Here is a 17,657-nt window from a genome sequence, read left to right as displayed (position 1 = left end):
GCAGGGGCTGAGTGGGGATGGGAAGAAGCAGGGTGAAGGTGAGGTATTGGGGGGAAAGATGGAGTGGGGGCAGGGCCTGGACGGAGCCGAGGGGAGCACATTTAGAAACTCGGCGCTTATGATTGAGCCCTGAGTGGCTGGTGCAGTTTTCCTGCCTCCCAACTTCCCCATTCATAGTTCAAGGGTCCAGGAGTTACAGGAAAATCAAGGTCCCTGTTTCTTGGGCAGCTTTGGGTCTTTACCACCTTTCCTGCTGTAATAATTTCAGCAGCTAGGACAAGGAGATCTCACCAGAATCTTTAGGCCTGTGTAGACTGGAAACTCCTTTGCTTTACTATAGTTCAGGGGTAGGCAACCTTTCAGAAGTGGTGTGCCGAGTCTTCATTTATTCACTTTAATTTAAGATTTCGCGTGCCGGTAATACATTTTAATGTTTTTTTTAGAAGGGGTCTCTCTCTAAGTATATTATATAACTAAACTATTGTTGTATGTAAAGTAAACAAGGTTTTCAAAATGTTTAAGAAGCTTCATTTAAAATTAAATTAAAATGCTGATCTTACGTCACCAGCCTGCTCAGCCCGCTGGGTGGGGGGTTCAGGGCCGAGGGCTGGGTGTTGTGGGGGGACTCAAGGTTAGGGCAGAGGGCTGGGGGGTGTGGAGGTGCAGGGCAGAAGGCTGGGTGTTGGGCAACTCGAGGTCAGGGCAGAGGGCTGGGGGGTGTGTGGGGGGGATGCAGGGCAGAGGAATGGGGCTGTGGGGGTGCAGGGAAGAAGGATGGGTGTGTGTTGGGGTGGGGAGGTGCAGGGCAGAAGACTGGGGTGCTCGGCTCGTGGGGGTGCTCCCAGCCCCCTGCCCTGAGCGGCTCATGGCAGGGGGATGGGAGGGATATGACCTGTTCCACCCCCTTCCCCCAGGCCCGGCCCTACCTCTCTCTGCCTGCTCTACGGCGCAGCCAGCACGCTGCGCTTGGCTCTGCTCCTCTGGAAGGAGGAGGGGCCGGAATGCTCCACGTTGTGCGAAGAAGCGGGGGAGAAGGGAAGCTTGGCTGCCGCAGGACCAAGCTTCTGCCTCCTGCCCCCGCAGGGGAGAGTAGTGGACGGGGGGGCTGAGTGGGGCGGGGGACCGGGACCCCCCACACTGCTCTCCCCTGCAGGGGCAGGAGGCAGAAGCTTGATCCTGCGGCAGCCAAGCTTCCCCCTCCCCCTTCTTCCCACAGCATGGTGCATTCCGGCCCCTCCACCCCTCTTCCTCCTCCTCCTCTCGGTGGGCTGCAGCATGCCACTCAGATCGGCTCGCGTGCTGTAGGTTGCCGACTCCTGCTATAGTCCTCACAACTGCTCTGTCTGCTTTTTCCTGCTGGAGGTTGTTGGTGGGCCAAGCTGCCACTTTACTCACTGCTGGCCAGGTGACTGGAACTGCGACTGGGCTCTGTCTTCTACTTGCCCCTGGCCAGGTTACTGGAACCATTGTTGAGCTCTCTCTACGTAAGGCAACTGCAGCTCTCAGCTCATCTGTTTTAGGAGCAAAGGGATCAGTGACTAATTCTAAGGGACACAGTAGAATACCTACTGCCCGGAGGAATATTTCCACTAACAAGCCAGGAATGTGCAGTCTCTCTCCCCTTGAACTTAGGCTTTACCTAGGGCCTCTTACCCAGGCTTGGCAAACATCAGTCTTCACCAGTGTGACCCCAAACCCAGGTTTTGCCCAGGTGGTTCCCAACAGGTTAATCTCCAAAATTTTGGTTCCAAGTACATAATGTAGGCGAATTATATGCCAGTGTCTTCAAATTAGCCACAGCTAATATGTAAGCGAATTACTTCCTTGGTCAGTCAACTTCCCTTGCGCTCCAGCAGATGACAGAAAAGAATACAGTTCATATTTAAATGAGGTACTGCCTTGCCCAGTGGACTTCCCTTGCTCTCCAGCTCACCCAGTTACCTCCCTTTTCTTATACGCTTCTGGCCGCTGGGCTTCCACTCACCTCCCATCCAGAAATTTGCAGTCCACGCAGATGAAATCAATGTATAATTACACATTTTCAACATTACTTCTGGGGGAATTTTGCAGTACTGCGTGTGCGCTTAATTAATGAGCCCCACAGATTTTTTTTTTTTTGCGCAAAAAAAAAAAGTTGCTGCTGAAATGTTGCTGCAGTCCCGCCTTTTGCCCACCAGAGGGCACTGTGGCGATAGAACGGAGCAGCAACTCCCTGCCAGCAAGGGAAAAGAGAGCCTGCAGTGCTTTCTTCACAGCAGACCGGGTCAAGAGACGGGCTATGGGGGGACAGACATCATGGGGTGCTTGGGAGGGCCAGACAGGAGCTCATCAGAGCTAGTGGGGGAGGGCAAACTGGGGCAGGGGCTGAATGGGAGTGGAGGCACAGGGCCACGGGGAGAAGGGAGGTGCAGAGACACACGGGGACAGGGGGAGGGGGTACAGGGACATGGAGGGAGAGGCTGGGGGGGGGCACAGACACACATGTGGATGGGGGAGGGGGTACAGAGCCACATAGGGATGGGGGGAGTGGGTATCTGAGTGGGGTGGAGGGACACGTGGACAGGGGGTGCAAGGACACATGGGGGTGCAGGAACACATGGGGATAGGGGCAGATGTGCCTGACTGAATGGGAGAGGCTAGAGGTCAGCCAGGGTCTGCATGGGGGAAGCTCCCTAACAAACCCTCTCCGACCCCCCAAAAAAACCTGTTCCATACTTTTCCCATTGATACCCAACAACTGTCCAAGTTCACACTCAAGCACTTTCTCAGCAATTTACTTCCCTCTCCCTCAGCTCCTCCATTACCCTTGACTCCTCCAGCCTTTGCACTGCTTCTGAGGGGTGTGGGAAATACGGTTCTGTAGTGTAGTTTAAATGAGTTATTACTCAGAGTTCTGTATTCATATGCCTGGTAAGGAATCTATTTGTCAAAAAACATTTCTTGGATCTTTTTTGTTGTCTGTATTGTTACAGACATACTTGCTGACAGGTATTTTTAAATAAATGACCAAAAATAATTGAAACTGGTGTGATTATATTGTGTTATTTTGACAGATAACATATGCAGAATTTTAAAATATTGTGCGCATTTTTGTTGCAGAATTTTTAATTTCTTGGCGCAGAATTCCACCAGGAGTACATGTAATTACACAGATTTCGTAATACGATTGCACACATTTAACCTTTCCCATCACCTTTTCACCAGGTAGGAACATGTTCCACAATGCTACCACAAGCCTGTGGGCTATATGAATGGGTTCTTCACCATAACTCCTGAAGCAATATAGGTTAGATGCTTTAATGGCCGAATAACCTGCTCACTTCTATTTACTAGGCACTACTGGTACAGTCTCAACCACTTCCTAGGCCAGTGGTTCTCAACCCACGGGCCACTTGCGGCCCAGTCAGTACACAGCTGTGGCCCATGTGACATCCTCAGGGCCATACAGGTTGTGTGTGTGTGTGTGTGTGTGTATATATATATATGTGTGGAAGTGGCACACATAACACACAAAGAGCTGCATATCCAGCCCACAATGGTAAATAGGTTGATAACCACTGCCCTAGGCTATTGTGGGAGAAGGCTCCCCGGAGCTTATTTCAGACAGGAACATCCTTGTCCTAGTGTTCTGATACTGAAGGTATCAAAGTATTTAGAACACCCTCTATATCACTATCAGTATCATCTAACAGTAAGTTATTGGGATCCTTCACTCCTTGTTCAAGTAATGTCTCTGTGGGTGCTCCACTCTCGGTGTGCTTGCACCCCCTGCTCCTTTGATTGAAGATTTCTCATAGCAGCATCCGTTCGGCCTGTGCGTGCATGTTACTCAGTCTCATGCTCTGTGCTGTTGTTATATAGCACTATATGGGTGAACTGGCCTTAGTTCTCTCTCAACCACCTTGGCCTGAGATGGAGTTTTAGCAGTTGTCTGTATTGAGTGTAACATTAACTCTGTCCCCTTAGCTCTTTTAGTGGTTATAGTTGTTTTTAGTAGTATTTAGTACTTAGCACTTAGTAGCAGCTTTAGCTGTAGTAGATTTTGAAAAAACCCAACAACTTAATTTGAAAAAAAATTATATAGCTTTCTTCTTAATACCCTTTTAGACAAAACTCCCAGGAGGGGAGAAAACTACTGCCTGGTTTGCCCAGTTTTGAATGTTTCCTGTTGTACTGGGAGGCAATCCTGATGAATGACAGACACTCCCAGTGCATCTGTTGCCTCGGGGAATCTCCTATTTCCCAAAAGTGAAACTTCCGTCTGGCATTAAAATCTAGAGCCAGAAAAAACAGGGAGATCAAATTTTGACTCTTCATGATGGGGAGTTTGCTGCACCCAGCCTCTGACCCTGGCCCTCTACTCCAGTCTCTGAGTAAGTCCACTGTCTACGAACTGCACTCTTCGGGGGCATCTAAGAGGAAGACCCAATCTTCCTCCAGTAAGTCCGCCAAAGACTGTCCCTTGAGTGCTCCAGGTAGGGAATCTACTCCAAAGAAGTCGTGGTCTCTGATGACTCCAGCCACTTCTGCACCCATTGCTCTCTGACCCGGTACCCACGAGGTTGCTGGTTCTTCAGTTACTGAGGGCACTGTCAAGCCCAAAGACTGTAAAGTCTCTGGCTCTGAGAGGTCATTGGTACTGTCAGTGAAGTGAGGCAGCAAGAAAAGCTCTATCTCTTCTCACTTAGTCCTGAAGAAGCCAATTCGGGCTCTGACTGAACTCCCCTTGGAATAGTCGAGATCCATGGTACTGTCAACTCCCTCAGCCACTATCTCTTTGGCGCATGCCATGGACACGGTACCAACAACACACTTGTTACTGCAGGAGTTTCGCTTTCTCTGAAACCTTGCTGTATCTGAGACTCCCGACTCACCTTTGCTTGGCTCCAATGTACTCCTGGTACCAAGGACTTCCAATCTTTGGACATTTGCCTGGTACCAACTGTTTCACCTCATGTTTCTTCTGGTGCTCCACCACTAGAGTGATTAGGAAGAGGAGGATTCTGATGAAGATCTTGCCTTGGTCTCCTAAATATCTGTGCAAGGCTATATTCTCCATTCCTATAAAGGCTCTTTTCCGGACATCTCTGAGGAGATTGGTATCACTCGTGAGAGATGGCCACAACCACCAGCTTGCTGGTATGAGCATCCCTGGGTGTTCATGAGAAATCTCTGATCAAAGGTACAGGGGACACAACGCACCTATAGTGGAGCACCTATAGGGACACACATCTTGAACAACCAGTTACTGCACAGGGTGAGTAACCATGTCTTCCTCCAAGTGGTCAGGTCCAACATTCAGAGTTTGTTCAACTGAGGGCTCAGATGAAACAGATGCTGGCACAAACCTCTTTGCATCAAGATTAAGCCCATTAGACTGCCTGTGCTCATTGCCTTTTATATAACTGAGCAAAGCACTTTGAAGACCCAGAGTTGGGCCAGGATCACTTATCAAGGACTGGAGTTGGATCCCTGACCCCACATCCGAGTAGTCTAGAGCAGTGGTTCTTACCTTTAAAAAGTGACTTGCAGAATCCTGTCCTTGGTCAGAGAATATCTGAGCTGGGAAGCCATACATGAAAAATATTTTTTCCATAACACTATGGCCACTGTAGTAGCCTTGGGATCCCTGATTGGACAGGTTTGTGCATATTATGTAAAATGGTGTGTCATGACCAAGGTGTTGGCAACATTCTTTTGGTCCATTTCCAGAGACAGAAAATCAATGCATGCTAGCTCCAGTGGGTTGCTGCTGGTGATATTTTCCAGGTATGCCACTGTGGTGGGTAAGGTTTTCCTCTGTATACACTGGGCACATGATCCCATTTCCTGTGAAGGTCATACACCATTCAGGGGAAATAAAATCTACTTTGTACAGTGTTCAAGGTTTTCTCAAGTCCTAAATGTCAGAAGTCATTGTGCAGTGCTCTCCTAGCTAGTGCTCTGTACTCTTCTGGTAACTCTAGTCATTTTTGTAAAAGGTCTTTGGTTATTTAGTATCCTATCCCATTAATCAGTTTTTACTTCTGCCATTCCCTTAATAGAAATTTAGCTATACTGGGCTGGAACAATGTGGTCTGGAGTTTGTCCTCTCTTTTTAGTCAGTAGGATGTCACAGATGTCGTTATCCTGCATTTGAGCTTCTTGCCAATCAGCATTTAGACTAGGCAAAGGAGATTGTTCCAATGCCATTTAGTTCACAAAGGCTGATGGCACGCTTTCAGGAGGAAGACCTAGATTTTCTGCTATACATCCTTAAGAAAATGGTCCTGACCACGTTGTATTGCAAATAGCCCTCACACCATCGGAGGGGGATCACAGTTATCTCAGGAGTTCGTGGGTTCCATGTGCTTGCATCTGTTACTTCTCCCAGATTCGTTTTGGTGGCTGAACTCGTAACAAGCCAATATGGCCATGCATCTTTTCCTGTAGCATCCAGTTTAGCACTTATTTTTATATCAAGAGATTGTTGTCACTCCATATCTGAAATTGAGCCTCATATAGATAATCACAATTTTTTTCTGTGACAGGCCATTTAAAGGCCAGAAATACTTAACTTGTGGATAGGATAGCAAGTCTCTCTATCAGAGAGTCCATGATTCACAAAGGCCACAGGTTTCTGTTTGCTCTCACTTTCCTGGTACATGACTGCTCTCAAACCTTCCAAGCAGGCATCTATGTGTAAGATAAAATGTTTATTTAGGTCAGCAAATATGAGGACTGGAGCATGGGTTAAACAATAAGCTAACTGAAGGCTTTTTCACATTTCTTGTCCCATCTGTCTTCAAAAGGCTCCAAGGGATTGTCATGTTTCTGTTCTATGGGTCTGGAGTACATCCCCTTAATCCAGTGTTCCTAAAATGTGATCACCGTGGCCGCATGTGGCCACCATGGCATTTTCCTGTGGCCATGACCGCCTCCTGGGCAGAGATGGGGAAGAGGGCAAAGCAGTGGCCCCTCCCTGCAGTGCCCAAAGGCTCCAGGGGAGGGGTTCAGGCCCCTCCCACCTTTAGCCACGGGACTCCAGGGGTGGGCTTCAGTCCCCCTCCCCTGGTTCAACCGGAGGCTCCAGCGGTGGCCTTCACCCTATCTTGTGCCCCCCTCCCCCCGGGCTTCAGTTGTGGGACTCCAGGGGTGAGCTTCAGCTCCCCCCACCCCTGCTTCAGCCTTGGGGCTCTGGCAGCAGGCTCCGGGCTTCAGCCACACACCCCCTTCCACCCAGTCTAGCCGAGGGGCTCCTGCTCTGGGCTTTAGCAGGGCTGGCATTACCAGGCACCGTGGTCAAGAGGCAAGGAACAGGGTGAGCCTGGTGTGTGAGACTGCAGAAGGGAGCTAGGGGCAACAGGGGGGAAGCAGCGGAGCCGGGGGATGGTGGGAAACGAGGGGGCTGGAGGAGGCAGCTTGTCATTACTCTTCCTCTTGGATATCCTTGATCAGCTGAGTGTAGCCAGGAGGACTCTCTTGCTGCTCCCTGAGTTGAAGTTTGGGTAGGATCAGCTCATTATATAATGTACTTCTTTAAAATTTGGGATAGCCTACTATGGTCCATTTGCTCAGGAGACACTGCTCCCTTCCCCAGGGCTCACTGTAACATTTTTTCCAGCCCCTGTATATAAGCTGAGACTCGCTCCTTTGATGGTTGGTATTACGGACCTTAAAAATAGAGGTCCTCAGCACCTTCCATTCCCTCAAAAGTACAATTGAGCTCTCAGATAGTCAAATACACTAAAATTAGGTCTGTTGATATTCAACAAGTGCACCACATATAATGCGGGACCCCCAAGACGCTTTCGCTTTTCAGCATCTGGTACCTGCCATCCCTGTGGCATTTTGGTAGTATGTTCCAACCAGTGTTCAAATCCTTCTTCCCCAGGCAATGCAACCACAGCCCCTGAAAATATTTTTCATTTTCTAGAGGGGGCCAATCAGGCTGGGACTGCACCATTTTCCTCTTTATCTAAGAACGATGTCATTTTCTTAAGAAACTCGTTATGTGAAGCTGGGGGCAATAGCATCTGGCTTCTATAAGGTACTATTTTCCACACCATCTACCATTGCTATCTCCCCTGGAACTTGCAAGGGTCCCACAACAACTGATAGCTCACATAATGCTGCATAGGAACTATCTTCCCTCCTAAACATGGGTCCACTCACTTTGAACCTGCTCAGACAGTCTGTGGCTGTATGCAAAGTGGTCTCAGTTGAGCCCTCATTGTGAGCCTCTGATATTCCCATTACTAAAATTGATTTCTTAGGGTCTGTATTTTATCTCCTTGGATCAATCCTTAAACAGATACCTTGCCATAGTGGCCAATCTACTTACCCCAGTAATAATAGATTTTTACCAAATTCATTTTTACTCAATATGCATGCAAGGGGTACTGACCCAGTATCTGGGCAAAAATGCTTAATACCAAATTGCCAACTACTCAGCCAAGAATTAGTTGAATGTGAGGAATTAGGTATATAAAATACTGTCTTTAGAATAAAGAATGGGAGAGATTGCTTTCAGAAGCATGTTCATTGTGGTTGAGAATTTCAGGTTTGCAGTAGCAAATTTAGGGCTGATTTGAGGATTTTTTTGTTTATATTAATTCTATGGAAAATAGAGTTCTTCGAGTGCTTGTTCACGTCAATTCCATTCTAGGTGTGTGCGTGGTCATCGGAGCTTTTTGCCTTAGTGGTATCCATAGGGTCGGCAGTAGCGCCCCCTTGAGTGCCACACTCACACGTCGGTATATCAGGCGCCGCTGGCCCTACGGCCTCTCAGTTCCTTCTTACCGCCCATGGTATTTAGTCGGAGCACCTTTCCTTGCATAGCCAGGGCTAGTGGTTTTTGTTTTTACTGACTTCGACCCTTGTAAATAGTTTGTTTATAGTAATTAGTATTAAGCACTTGTTAAGTGTAGTTAGTAGTTAAGTTAGAGTCCCAGCGGGGACTTTGTCGCAGGTGGGGCATGCCCCAGTCTCCCGGGTTTAAGCCCTGCACGGACTGTAACAGGCCTATGCCTGTAAGTGACTCCCATAGCAGCTGCCTCAAGTGCTTGGGGGAATCACACGTGAGAGATAAGTGCTGTATTTGTAAAAACTTTTGGCCCCGCCTCAGAGCAGGATATTCATTTACGGGCTCTCCTCATGGAGTCAGCCCTTCGTCCGGCTTCCGTGCCGTCCTGTCAGGACTCGCCGAGTACCTTGGCCTCAGTGCGCCACCGGCACAGGGCTCTGCCCGGCACCGTTCCCCATCACCAGTGCCCAAAAAGAAGGCGAGAAAGCACGGCTCCCTGGCACCAGGCAAGAAGGGCCATGGGTCATTGGGCAAGGGACCTGCTTTGGGCTGCCTAGCCACTCTGGAGCCATGTATTCGTGCCTCCCTGGTTGGGACCCTTAGCTCCTTAAAAGGTCCACCACTGACTCCAGGTAGTGGTATGGGACCTAAACCCCAGATGGCACCGACGCCTTCCCCAGCTCCCCTGGTGCCGACAGAGCAGAGGCCTCCGCCCACGCCGCCAATGCAGCACATGCCGCATGAATCGGCAAAGGCTTCCCACAAGGACAAGCCAGCTGCTAAGACCCTTCAGCGAGCAGTGAAGTGCTGCTGATCCCCGAAACAAAGCAGCATTCTCTACCTTCACACCGCAGATCTCCAGAGTTGCAGCCCAGATCCTCTGGGACTTGTCCTCAGCCATGGGCACCGCGATCGCGGTCCCTGCCATCTCAACGCGGATTGTCTAGAGAGCGGTTCTCAAACTTTCGTATTGGTGACCCCTTTCACACAGCAAGCCTCTGTGTGTGACCCCCTCCTTATAAACTAAAAGCGTTAAAAAAAAAAATATTTAACACTATTATAAATGCTGGAGGCGAAGCGGGATTTTGGGTGGAGGGTGACAGCTCGCATCCTCCCATATAATAACCTTGCAACCCCCTGAGGGTCATGATCCCCAGTTTGAGAGCCATTGTCCTAGAGGGAGATGCTGGTCTCCATACTACCGGCACAATTCACCCTCCCACCGATCATCCTCTTGGCGCAGATCCCATGGACCAATTCCCTTGCTTCGGAGAGCGTTCCCATGCTCCTAGGCGGAGATGCGGCAGGTGGCTCTGCGTGCTGCCCCCGCCTGCAAGCACCACTCCCGCAGCTCCCGTTGGCTGCGGTTTCCAACCAATGGGAGCTCTGGAGCTAGTGCTCGGGGCGGAGGCAGTGCGTGGAGCTGCCTGCTGCGCCTCTGCCTCGGAGCAGCCAGGAGAGGTTGCCGCTTGTGGGGAGCCGCCCAAGGTGAGCGCCCCCCAGATCTGGCACCCTGCGCTCACACCCACTGCCCTGAGCCCCCTCCTGCACCCAAACTCCCTCCCTCTTAGTTAACTGGCATTTTTCACTTACCGGCACCCCCCATTTCCCCAAAAGTGGATAAAACAGCTTTTACTATATTGAGGCAAATAACTTTGCGAGATTAGAAAGTTGGTCCAATAAAATATACACCTCTACCCCGATATAACACGAATTCTGATATAACGTGATAAAGCAGTGCTCCGGGGTGGAGGGGCTGCGCACTCGGGCAGATCAAAGCAAGTTCTATATAACGCGGTAAGATTTTTTTGGCTCCTGAGGACAGCGTTGTATCGAGGTAGAGGTGTATTACCTCATCTACCTTGTGTCTCTGATTCTGGGACCAGCATTGCTACAACAACACTGCAGACAAAAATAGAAGAGAAGTAGACATTTATATTTATGAGAATAATGTCTGCAGTTACACTAACTCTCTTAATCCTCATGCTGTAGGGTATGAGCTGATATCCAGCTGGAGTGATGAATCATACATTTATATTCCACTTTTCATCCAGAAAAATCCCACTACACTTTACCCAACATATTTATAAATGTATTATTCTCTTCTCCAGCCATTGAGGTAGATTCATCTCCTGTTTGACTTATGAGCGCTTACAGTACACAGCACTATATACAGCTGTTCAAAACCAACTTCAGGTCTAGTTTTAGAGCAGTGATTCTCAACCTTTTTTTGGGCTCAGGACCCATTTGTAAATGTTTATGGCCTGTTGCAACCCAGTAAATTGTCTGAGGGTGGAGGCCCTGGGGTGGTTTCAGTTGGATCCTGTCCCCGGGGGAGTGGGGGTGTTGGCTCCTGTCCAGTACTCACCCCACAATGGCAGTTCCTGAAGCTCCTGTGCTGTGGGGCTGGCTGGGCTTGACTCTCAGGGGTTGTAACCTCTGGGGTTGCAGTGCCACTCAGGTTTGGCCCCGTCCTCCTGACTTGACAAAATTTGTGTGAGTGGAGTTGTGACCTGGCTCATGGGATTGCAGTGCCCCTCACTCAAATTTGGTCTATCCGGACTCCCGTCATCATGACCGCTGGGCTAAACCTGAGTGGTGCTGTGATCCCAGAGGTTGCAGTGCCTGGAATGGGGTGGCAAGCCCAGCCAGCCCGTAGGACAGGAGATGCTGTGCATCTCTTGGAAACATTCTGGTGACCCAATTTTGGGTTGTGACCCACATGTTGATAAACCCTGTTTTAGAGTGCAGGTAATCTAATTACCTAGATTAGAGGACATTTGCATTCCTACCTGTTGTAAAAATTACTGTTGGACTTTTAATTGCAGTAAGGACCTATTTTTTTCTCATGTGAAAGATGCCTCTTTTGGTATCATTCCCCCCTTCCATCATGTTTAAGCACTTGTTCAATACTGATTCAAAAGGAAGTGTGTCACTTTACTGAATGGACATTTGGGTTTTCTAAAGCATGCATTACTGAAGGCACTTCCAACTACCTACCTAACCTCAACTCTGCTTAGCTATGAGATCTGTTGTGATGTTGAGATATTGATGCTAATAGGGGTCAGGGAGAATTGTTACTCTTATATTTTATTATTGCACAGAATATTTTAAGTGACTTTGCAGCATCCTCTGAAGCACAGGTATTGACAGCTCTCAAAGATAGGGTACCAGATGCAGGGTCATTGGTCTGTTCTGGTATGGCAGTGCCTGGGGCATTGCAGTGATAATTCTGAGCACAGTGCTAGATGTAGTAAAGCTTTTCAGTAATGAGCTCCTACTTAGAATGTAAACTCTTTGGAACAGGAATAGCCTTTTTGTTAGGAGTGTACATTGCCTCGCATAATGGTGCCCCAATTCCTGATTGGCAATACAAATAATCACAGTAAAATAGTTATTGTTCAGACACGTGAGCAATTACATCTCAAGCAAAACTGAGCACAACACTTTGCTTTTGTAAGAAGGCTTGCATAATATGATTTTTATTAAGTTGCTACGGGGAAGATAATTTTCTTACCAACAGTAAGAAACAGGATTCCTGTAAATTTAAGGTGCTGAATGATAGTTTTTATGTCTGAGGGAAAACAAAAAAGATACATAAAAAGAACAAGAGAAGGAAAAGTGACATGGTAGTAAACCAATTATTTCTCAAGCAGTGAAATAGTTCTTATCAAGTCAGGAGGAGAAGGGGGCCTTCTAAAATACTAATAGGTCTGCTAAGTATTAATCATGAAGTGTTTTGTTTTGTTTTTATATAAAAATATGCATTGAATTTTTTTTAAAAAATGTATTTCTTTATTCCTTTAAATGGGGTTTTCTATGCATTTGCTTACTCTAGTAAAGGATACTTCCAAGGAAGTCTCCAGTGCACAAACAGCAAAGTAGATATTGGATTCATCCTAGGGAGCGTTCTTCTCCAGTACATCCCCATTTGCTGCTAAATGTGCTACAAGTAAAACTGTCTAGTTCAGACACTGCCATATCTATAAATCTACTACTAAATTAGTAATTGTATAAAGCTATCTAATTTTCATTATTCATCTCTAGGGATATATTTTCAGAGGCATACATACAGATTTAGCCTTGTGACTCCCATTAACATCAATGGAAGTTGTGTAAATCTGTGCACTGAAAATGTATGCTTTTAGATAGCAAATAATTTATATTCCTAACCTTTCACTGCAGATTCTTTTCAAGAAGTCACTATCTTTTTTTGTGTGTGTGTGCGGTGGGCCTGGAGGTAAAACAAGGCTGTGAGGGAGAAATGAAGGACATCAGGGGATAACTATAGTTATTAGTTGTTTGCAGTGTTGTTGTAGCTGTGTTGGTCCCAGGATATGAGAGACAAGTATGCCTGAACCCCTTATGGGTAACAATTTGTCCCAACTTGTATTTAGCTTAGATGCTCCGGTTACCGTCCCCAGATGGGAAGAGCTCTGTGAAACTTGAAAGCTTGCTCTGGCCCCAACATAGTTATGCCTTCCACTACACCAGGAGCACAAACTTGTCAAAGCCCGACATGGAGTGAGTTAGGGTTGCACATTTAACGAGTCACGGAGGTGGTCTCAGAGTCATGGATGGAGGCAAGTATGAAAAGAACTAACATTGATGTGGACACAGCGGCAAAGTGAGGACAGACACATATATGGAATTAAGCGGCAGGCCATAACTTTAACACGGGAGGGTCGCTACCTGCTTATTACCCATACTTTCCTATACCAGCATGGGCGGCAGGTGAACCACGGGCTCAGGCAGGCTAGCCCCCGCCCCGCCCCTTGTGCCTGAGGCCCTGCCCCTACCGGAGCCTAGCACCTCCAGCCCCAGAATGCCAGGCAGGCGGCACAGTCCCCAGTGCCTCCTGCCCTGCAGTGCCAGGTGCGTGCACTGGCTCCAGCCGCCTGTAGTCCATGGCCGCAGGCCAGTCCCCATTAGCCCCAGCCGAGGGCCCAGGCCATGGGGAAGAGCTGCAGAGCGCTGGGAAGCAGGAGGGAGCCTGGGGATGGAGCAAGGGCAGGGCCACAGAAGACTGTTTTGGGAGGCTCAGCCTCCCCCGGCCTTTGATACCTGCTGCCCATGTATACCAGGCATTTAATTGGTTCCAGTGCAGGGGTTACAGGTCTCCATATCATATAACCTGTAATTTGGGGTAGGGTATCCTCCGCTACCCCCCAGGACACAACTCTCTGAGTCCTAGGACTATAACAATAACAAATGTGATTTGGTGTGGAGGAGGGATTAATAAATAGATATTTAACCTGGATATTTCTTCCTTGGATTACAGTAGCAGAAATTTTGAGTTGAAACTGCATTAGTTAAAAGTTTTTCTGATACTGTTTTCTTTTCTGACGCTGTTTTCTTCTCTGTGCTCTTTGTTCACATAGTTTATCTTTTCTTTTCCTTGAAATTACTTCTTCTTTTTTCTCTCTTTCATTGTCGTTCCTTCCATTTCTCCGCCTTTCTTTAGGAGTTAGTCTCCCATCTTCACTCCTTCCTCTTGTAGCAATTCTGTGGTTATCTTAGCAGCTTTATCCCACAGGACTTAAAAGTGACACCATAGTCTGATAGGTTGTCTTGATAATGTGATATAAAAGTGTTTTTCCCCTTTTTTTTAAAGTAAATTAAGAATATTTATTTTCTCCAAGCTAGTCTTGCAGGATATTAAAATTAGAATGCATACCCCCTTCAACAGAGAGGCAGTTCTGTAGGTGCTATCTAGGTGGTGGTTGTACATAATGCATTCCCTGTGGTGCACCAACAGCATTGTTCAGCTGTTCAGCAATGCTGTGGCTACAGGCATATCGATAGAACTGCTTGGGGCCTGATGTAATACCAGTATTGCCAACTCATGTTGTTTTTATCAGTTTTGGAGGAGGTTTTTTACCTGTCTCATGAAAACAAGATGAAAGGCTGCCAAGTGATTAATTTTTCCTTATTCAAAATGGCCACCATCTCTGATTATTGTCAGTGGAACTGAAGACCGCAAGATGGTAGACTGCAGGGAAGTGACAATCTGCAAGTTGAAATGAGGCTGCCCTTAATAAAAGTGACTGCCATCTCCCATTGTTTTCAGTGAGACTGAAGCCATATCCTCAGGCATGATGGCTGCCACTCTGGGGTTCAGCAGGCTAGTCGGGACATATGGACTGTGAGGAGCAGCATAGTCACGGTGAAAGGTAGATAGTGGGAATGAGAGGGAAAAGGTGATGGATTTAGGGGGTGCAGGAGAAAGGGGGGCACAGGAGGAGAGGGGTGGAGAGGAGAGTGGAGGAGGAGGATGGTCTGTCATAGTGATGGGCAAAGAAGAGCATGTGTGGTGGGGCTCAGTGAGTGCTGCCCAGTCTCGGGTAGAGAAGTGGGAGGAGGTTAGGGAAGTGTTGCTTCTTGCAAAAGGCTAAATCAATTCCATATTTTTACTATGACATTATTGCTTATGTGATTAATATAAGACAGACTAAAACCCATGTTTTGATGGGTTTTAAAATCTCATGTTTTGGTGGGCCAGTCTCATGATTTTTGATCTCTTAAGGTTGGCAATATTATAATACCATGACAAATTTAGTGTTCTACTTTCATACAAACAGTTAAAACTGGGGCTGTTTAAGAAAATAAAACAATTGTATGTATGTTTATGCATTTTTATTATTAATTAAATAAATCAGTTATGATTATATGTCTTGCTTTTCCCCCTCAAAGTTCTCTTTAGCAGTGGTGCGGCACTTATGTTTATTTCTGTTTTCTTTAAATATTTTTATTTCCTTGTTCACAGAATTACAAGAAATTGTATTTGTCATCCAGAGTCAAAGTAACTCTTTTCATTCAAAAAGAGCAGAAGATTTAGAGCGCAATATTTTAAAACAGGCTGAAGTGCTTGGAAAGGTATGTGTAGATAAAATCTACTGCGCGCTGCTTGCATATGTCTGTACAATATTTTACTACCTTTCTACTGAGCCTATATTTATAATCCATTTTATTTTGTTAGCCTATCTCATGGCTTGTCTACATAGTGCATTAATCTATATCAGAGAGCTGTAAATTGTGACGTGCACTAACTGACCCGTGTGGACCCTTCCATTGTGCACATTTAATGTAGTACTGTTTTAAATGAATGCATATTAGGGAGATTTTAGAAGATTCCACGTCACTCAGTTAGTGCACGACATGCTAGTGCATGCTAGAATTTACACCCTTCTGATGCAGACTAGCAAATAGACAAGCCCTCAGAATACATTTGTTTACTCTTCTCTGTGCAGATTCTGAGGACATGGTTTAAGCTCAAGGATATCACTGATGGCATATGATGATGATCACCAAGTGGGATTTTCATGTTGAATTACATACTGTAGTGAATAAAGTATGTAAAACTCTTTTTGTGTGGGTGGAATTTGGTCTGAAATGATAAAAGAAGTTGTTGAATGGAAAAAGCTTACAAATAGGGTCTAATGGTATAAGTTTTTTTTAGTTTTTTCTGTTTTTTCTGATGAAGTAGGTACATCAGTTTAAGTTAATATGAAGGATCACTTTCAGGGGCACACCTTAACATTTGTAATGCATCTTCATTTGCTTCGGAATAGCTTTTGTCTGCATTTTTATCACATAAATGTATTATCACTGGTTTAGAATGAGCATTAGTCAGAAATTTGGATCACAGAACCTTAGCTTAGAACTAAAATTGATTTTTTTTAAACCATAGTTGTTCAAAGATCTTAAAATAATTTCTCTTCCTCATTTTTTGAACCTTTAAAAGAAAAGTTTATATTTAAAATGAAATTGTGAAGTAACATACTGTGGTGGGGTTATTGAACTGAACTTTTGTCTCTAGTAAACTGGGTTCAAAAAGTTATTGTTTAAAAAAAAAAGTGCTATGTGCACTAAATCTCTAGGATTCTTGCTGCCCTTGTATGAAACGCTTCCTAATTATGTATTTACCTGAGCTGATCAATACTATATTAATTAAATATGTTCTAACTGCCCTTTTTTCAGGCCCCATTTCTGTAATTGCATCCATGCAGGCAGTCCTTGCATCCACATGGAGCCCCTGTTAACTTCAGTGGGCTCCTCGCATGGGTATATTTGCACAGCTCCAATGGCAGGAACAAGGTGTTGGCTATTAAAAATGGATTCCTGGTATACTTTGTTAATGTTGACACCTCAGAATGTCACTGGCCGGGAACCAGAAAAGTCAGCATAGATATGTTCATCAAGAGGGAATATAGACATGCTTGTTTACACAAGGGAAGGAAGAGAGGTTAACATCCCGTAAGTAGCAATAATCTTATAGTTGGGAGCAACTCTCACATCTGAATGAACTAAAGTGGGTTTTTTTTTAGTATTGGGTTTATTTTTGCAAGTAAAGAGGATCCTAAAGTGCTTTAGAAAAATGATCCCTTCATCCTAGATTGAAATGGCAACACTTTTCAGATGTAACAATACCTGCTTAACAGTCCACGTGATGATTTAGGACAGGAAGTGAGGAAAAGATAGCAAACTGAAAATTTATGGCCCCAAACTGGGGGGGGGGGGGGCGGGAAAAAAAGGCAGCAAAATACAGAAAAAAGTTCAGCAAACCTCTTTGTATTCCTTGTGTCTCTATTTTCCTGTCGTCACTTTCAAATACAGTACCCTCAACCATTGTGAATAAGACCATGAGTATTGATCACTGAAGGGAAAAATCTTTGAAATCTCTGTGCGTTGAAATTTGGAGTTCAGACCTCCATTTGAAAGAATATGTTCAAGGGGATTACCTTCAGATCTACTGAAGTTAAGTCCTTGATAATATGCATCTTAAGCATTTACAGATAGTGAGTTTTAAAATTGAAAAAATAAAACCTGTCACCTGTATTTATTTTGTTTACTGAACTACAATGAATGTCTC

General features: G+C 46.0%; 1 protein-coding gene across 6 annotated transcripts in view; it reads left to right on the top strand.

The window, feature by feature from the left end:
- The window catches only part of B3GLCT (beta 3-glucosyltransferase), a 150,291-nt gene that overhangs the window by 36,272 nt on the left and 96,362 nt on the right, over window positions 1–17,657 (top strand). For 5 of the 6 annotated variants that reach the window (XM_034758662.1, XM_034758658.1, XM_034758657.1 and 2 more), the window contains exon 4: window positions 15,552–15,661. In XM_034758662.1, the coding sequence (XP_034614553.1) occupies window positions 15,552–15,661 (110 nt within the window). Of the gene's footprint in view, window positions 1–3,142; window positions 3,205–15,551; window positions 15,662–17,657 lie in introns of those variants that run through there. The other variant, XM_034758661.1, reaches the window with a different exon arrangement.

This window comes from Trachemys scripta, chromosome 1 (genome assembly GCF_013100865.1).
Source record: "Trachemys scripta elegans isolate TJP31775 chromosome 1, CAS_Tse_1.0, whole genome shotgun sequence".
Lineage (NCBI taxonomy): Eukaryota > Metazoa > Chordata > Testudines > Emydidae > Trachemys > Trachemys scripta.
This window is presented reverse-complemented; position numbering and strand designations above follow the sequence as displayed.